At 32.7% G+C, this 5,667-nt stretch overlaps 1 protein-coding gene across 1 annotated transcript; it reads right to left on the bottom strand.

Annotated features, from left to right (window-relative positions):
• Window positions 1–4,496: 4,496 nt before the first annotated feature.
• LOC118743757 lies at window positions 4,497–5,136 on the bottom strand. The gene is made up of 2 exons (XM_036476520.1): window positions 5,059–5,136; window positions 4,497–4,985 (listed from the first exon to the last, which is right to left on the bottom strand). The coding sequence occupies exons 1-2, from the start codon at window positions 5,134–5,136 to the stop codon at window positions 4,497–4,499; spliced, it is 567 nt and encodes a 188-aa protein (XP_036332413.1).
• Between the last annotated feature and the right edge of the window lie 531 nt (window positions 5,137–5,667).

The following is a 5,667-nucleotide window of genomic DNA, read 5'->3' as shown; positions in this document are numbered from 1 at the left end:
TTTTTTCTTTCCGGTACCCGATTGAAATGGAAGTGCGCCATTGTGGCTGTATCTAAATATCTATGTATGTACATACTTAGTTACTTATGTGTATATGAAAATAAATTCTACTGGCAATCAGTTCGTTAGTAAAAAAAAAACCTGAGCTTTGGAAATGTGCATGACAAAATGATGACTGAGACGAAACATCCTTTGAGTAAACTTGAAAATTTGAATATATATGTTTGGAGGTATGTACAAAAAATTATATTTACCGAAACTTTAAACATTGACTGACTGAGTTAGGGAAGTTATCAAGTGGAAGAACACGTGCAATCGTAAAATTGGAAGTTTACGGGAAACTGAGATTGCTGCTTTATTTTTCACCTTACGCCGATGGCGAAGTAAGACGATGCAATAAGAAGACAAATTTTTCATGATCATGATTCTCAGAAAACTTAGAATTGCAGTAGAGAAAAAAAGCTAATTAAACTGGTCTGCATGGGTATCACCGGTGCCATGAGAACTATCGCTACTACAGCTTTCGAGGTGCTACTAAACATATTTACCTCTGCTGGATGTAGTCGCCATGGCAGAAACCTTTCTTTTGAAAAATAGAAAAGCGGAGAATGAAATTTTATACGTATTAACTCTGTTTGAGACACAACTTTGAATACAACTTTAAGGTCTGATTACGGAACAGATTCAGGTTGGAAGGGGAATGACCTAAACCTTTGATAGACATCTCAAAACACCAGCGGGACGAAGGAAGTGTGTACGATTTACTACCTAGAAGACCTCTACGTATTCCCCAACATGTGTAAAGAACGGACCACACAGTCTTCCAGTCTAAATTCTACTCCCAAATAACTATATTTTGAGACAATGCCCAGGCAGCGATGAAACATGCATACTTACATATATACGCTTAGACAATACGCAGGCAATAAGAAAATTGAAGTCAAACAAGGAAAGAAGTATAAATTCGAGCGAAACCGAATTTCAACTTCAGAAATTAGTCATCTTTTTTAGCTCACTACATATGTTTGCTTCTGAATATGATACTAAATAATCGTTATATAAATATAAGTCACATAAAAATTATGTAAATCACAGAAATTTTTTAAGCAGACATTTAATAATACTCAAACGCTAACACACTAGGTCGCAGTGTATGTCTTTGGCAATTATCTACATTACGCTACTTCAAATCACGCCACTAACACCAAGTACAAAACACAATCAAGCAAATACGAAATAAGTAAGAAGAATAATGTGAAATTATAGTAAAACTGCAAATTAGTAAAATCTAAAGTAGAGTTCATTTGAAATGCGGCTGTGGCGTATACGCAACCAAACAGTTAAGGATGTGTGTGTAAAAGAACCGCACTTAGCAACGAAATACAGATATAGGCACACAAGTAAATCGTTCATTTATAAGTTATATATGTATGTACATACATTCATACACAAAACATATAGCCGGTCTATATCCGAAACCAAGTAGAAATAAAGCTTAAAGGCAACGAAATGGCATGTAAGTGAAAACGTGTCTCGCATCAAAAAGTTGTGCGTAACTAAAGCGTAAAAGAGTATGGCTACACATGTATATGTAAATACTTATTCTAAAAATGGGAAGAACGCAAATTTATATTCGAAAAAATCACGCAATATTTTTTGCTACCATATTAAATTAATATGTATGTAGTATGTTGCCTAGACATATGGGTGCTGCTTAGATGTATACACATACATATACATATGTATATACGTACACGCATTAAACGCTCCTTTGCTATATGCACGTGCTTTCAATGCTCACTCATACCCACTTTCCTACTTTGTAGCAAGAGCAAATTGTGTTCATTAATACAACCTTTAGTGGTATTTATTTATTAATAAAGTTTTGTTGTTGTTCGTTTGCTTCGAGCGGCAACTAGTTGAACATTGAAATTCAATTTACACGTACATATGTACGTACGTTTAATATTTTCGACTTTCTCTGTTTGGCGCCGCTATTTTTGTGTTCATATAAACTTAGCATTTAGTTGTATGTACATATCTGTGTTCGTATGGAAAAGTAGCTTATGTCGAAAGGTTGGCTTTAGTATAAATCGGCATTCGCAGCATACGATTGCGAATGACTCACCGGCTCTAAGCCGTTGAAAAACTTTTGGCAAATAAACGTGCAAGAAATAGTTCCGATACTAGCAAGTCAATATTCTTGTTAAGTCTCATCCAAAAATTCCGTGTTGTTTAAAGAATAAAGTGAATGCCGTATTATACTAAAGCCAGCCTTTCGACATAAGCTACTTTTCCAAACGAACACAGATATGTAAGATGAAGATGAAGATGAATATACAAATTTTTTTCGTTTAGTTTTAGAAACTTATTTCATTTTTTACTTTTTTAAAATTAAATTTGTTTTAATTTTTATACTTTATTTATTTAGCAAGAAAAATACACATTTTTATATTGAAATAAATTTAATGTACTTATTAAATTTTATCGTTTTACTCTTTTAAAAGAAAAACTTAATTTATTAATTTTTTCTTTTTTTTTAATTTTAATTTTTCTTTTAACTTAAATTTTATGTAATTTAATTTTCAGAAAACTAAAAGTTGTTGGCAGTTCTTTCAAGTAGTATTTCGAAAGACAGAAAAGAGTTTTCAAGATCATGGCCGGAATTGTCTTTCGAACGGCATTTGTCTTTCGACAGACTGTGGCGAGTTGAAAGACAGTCTCCAGAATTGCCTATTAGTCTAGGGTTCTTCTGGTCTAACCAATGAATTTTTTCCGTACACACAATAAATTACCACACATTTGATACAATAAGTTCTAAACTTATTTCCCTTCTTCACCTTGGTCGCATACAAAATATTATGAGAATTTCACTGCAGCTAGCAAGTATGAAGCTTTAGTATCGTATCAATATCAACCGCTTTATTTTCATTGTGTTTACTTTCAGGTCAAGTTGTTTGATATTTTCTGCTAAACCAGCTGGCAGCAGCAGATCGATGCAAGATTTTTTCTTTTTTTTTTTAATTTTCCATTCATGCAACTTGAAGACAGCAACAAAGGATTATACTCTTGAAGTTTACTTGTGCGAGCACAAGAGTTTACTTGCCAACAAAGTTGCTTACGAAAGAAACGCTTACCTGATGCTGGTGCGCGACCAGTATGTATGTAATGAATGTGAACGTAAAACTTCAGCCATAAACTTGTATACACAAGTGGGGAGCCAAAAATATAAAGTTGGTAAATGATGTCAGTAGGTAAGCTCAATTTGTACTTTGTTGCAGCCTTCATGATGATGCTTTCGACTTTAATGCTCCTCTATATGAACGAGCGTGTTGGTATGTATTCTGGTTGCAAGCCTTTTTATAATTATAAGTACTTATTAAGTAAGAGTCACTTCACTTATTTTGCTATCAGTGGTAAGCCAGAATTTTGGGAAGGGAGGGATTCATATAAAATTTGGCAATTTTTTTTTAGCTTTTGTAGAAAGATATATGTAGATTTGGAACATATATTTTGAACAGTACAAGATGAAAGCAGAAATATTTGGCTTTTAGCTCGACGTAAAAAATTGCATTCCTCAAATATGAGGCTTTAAAACTTGTTTTCGAAAATGGCAATATAATTTTTTTTTTTATCATATTCAATTTACCTGTAAAATGGTAAAAAAAATTTGTGAATAACTTAAGAAATGTAAGCACGTTGAAATTTTGTATATTTTGGTCCTGCACTCCAAAATACTCTTTCGTAGAAAAATAAATCCCATATTTTGTAAAAATTTTTAAATTTTGTAGAATTGGAAACTTATATCTTAAGAAAATAGGTTGTATTCGCCTTTTTACTTAATAAAAAAAATTTTGATTTTGTAAGTAATATTTGCGGAACCAAATATTTTTATGTGTTTGAATAAAAGGACCACATTTAAGCTTTCTTTTTATGTTGTTAAAAGAAAACAAAATAAAAAAAATACAAAAAAAAAATAAGAACGTGGTGATAAGTATCTACATTGCTCCCATTTTTACTATGATGATGATTTAGACCTATGACCGACTCTGAGTAATAGAAGAAATTTTTTATCTGCATCTTTTACGCTTGATATTATTTTTGTATCGAAAATTTCATGTCATTGCCTAAAATTTCGACTCGACTAGTGGATAAAAACGGAAAAACTTGGCAGCACTGCATAATTTCCGACGAATTTCGTCGTTTGCTTCTTTCAACACGACAGTAGACAATGCCTAATTTACGACTTACACAATGAGGCTGTTTATTGGTTTCTATAACACACTGGCCTGTATATGTATTAGACTATAATGAAATAAATATTAGTGTCTTGTTAGCCTCCGCTTGCAACTATTAAGGTTCGGCGCTTTGGAATGAAGTTACACAGTTCTTTATTTCGAATGCTTAAATATTAATCTTCAAAAACACATTTACATATTTACTAAATTGCATTCTCATGCCGCGCGTCTAACTTTACTTTGATCATTACTTCCGCACTAACCATTGCGCCGCAAACGTATACTGGAATGCACGTAACCGCTGAAAAGTATATCTCGTTCATAAATAAAATCAAACCATGTCTTTAAATCCGTTTCGAATGCGATTGCTGGAATTGAATTCAAATCCAAGTGAAATCCACGCAAGTAATATAGGGTGTCGCGCTTGTATGGACATTTGTTCAGCAGATTCCCGTAACGACTCATCGAGCTCACCACCAATTGCAAGATTGGCACTTGATTTTTATTTGCCATAAATTCGCAGCCCTTGATGCGTGTCATATTGATGAGCACAAAATCTTCGGAGCTTCTTGGCATTACGACAAGAATATTGATGCTGAAGTAATTCAAATCCCGTTTAAATTGCATCTCCGTGGAAATGCTGCTCCGCTTCGTATTCTTACTAATAAAACAAGACACTTTGGCGACATAACCTTTTGGATCTATAGTAGTACAGTTGAACCCTTTATAGGTGATGTCAAAGTTGCTCTGCAGGCGAAATGAATTTGAATTAAGCGATAATATTAATTTCAATTTAATAAAAATCTATTGAAAAACGTACCCTCGAATGCACATTTTGTATTTTAAGTAGAAACAAAGCCAAAAAAACTGGTAAGAGCAGATATTCGAAATGCTTCATTTTTGCAGGTTGATTACTGAGTGAGCAATTCGCTCTAATCACATAAACGTGCCGATAAAAAAATATGTTTATTGATTTCGGCGTTCGCATTTACACTGCGTACAAAAATTCTTTTGCCCAATTCCAAATTTGCTGAGTTTCTCACAAGCTCGAGAAAATAATTTTATTTTATTGATTAGTTAGTTTCGAAACCATCAATTTTTATTTTAAGATAAAACTAAAGGGCCCTTTTTCTTCACATTTGCTTTCGAATTGTCAATTTTTCTCCTTTCTAAGCATTTTATTCACGATGCGGTTGGTCTACAGTAATTTACTGTCTTGAAATCTCTTTCCTGTCTTTCGAAAAACTAACTGAAAGATCTGCTAACGAGCGTTATTCTTTTTGCCTTTTAGCAATAATTTGTCTGAAAATTAAATTAAATAAAAAGTATATTTTTCTTTCTAAAGCAATAAAGACTAAAAATTAAAAGCAATTGAAATTTAAAAATACATAAATAAAATAATCGAGACATAAATTAAGTTTTTGAAATT

This window comes from Rhagoletis pomonella, unplaced genomic scaffold (genome assembly GCF_013731165.1).
Source record: "Rhagoletis pomonella isolate Grant_MI unplaced genomic scaffold, Rhpom_1.0 Rhpom_scaffold_00007, whole genome shotgun sequence".
Lineage (NCBI taxonomy): Eukaryota > Metazoa > Arthropoda > Insecta > Diptera > Tephritidae > Rhagoletis > Rhagoletis pomonella.
The sequence above is the reverse complement of the archived record's forward strand: the minus strand, read 5'-3'. Positions and strand labels throughout refer to the sequence as shown.

Excerpts from the sequence above, each read along its gene's own strand:
- LOC118743757 (XM_036476520.1), bottom strand. The coding sequence starts at position 5,136 with ATGAAGCATTTCGAATATCTGCTCTTACCAGTTTTTTTGGCTTTGTTT. Across the intron at positions 4,986-5,058 it reads TACAAAATGTGCATTCGAGG|AGCAACTTTGACATCACCTA; the intron begins GTACGTTTTTCA and ends TTTCGCCTGCAG.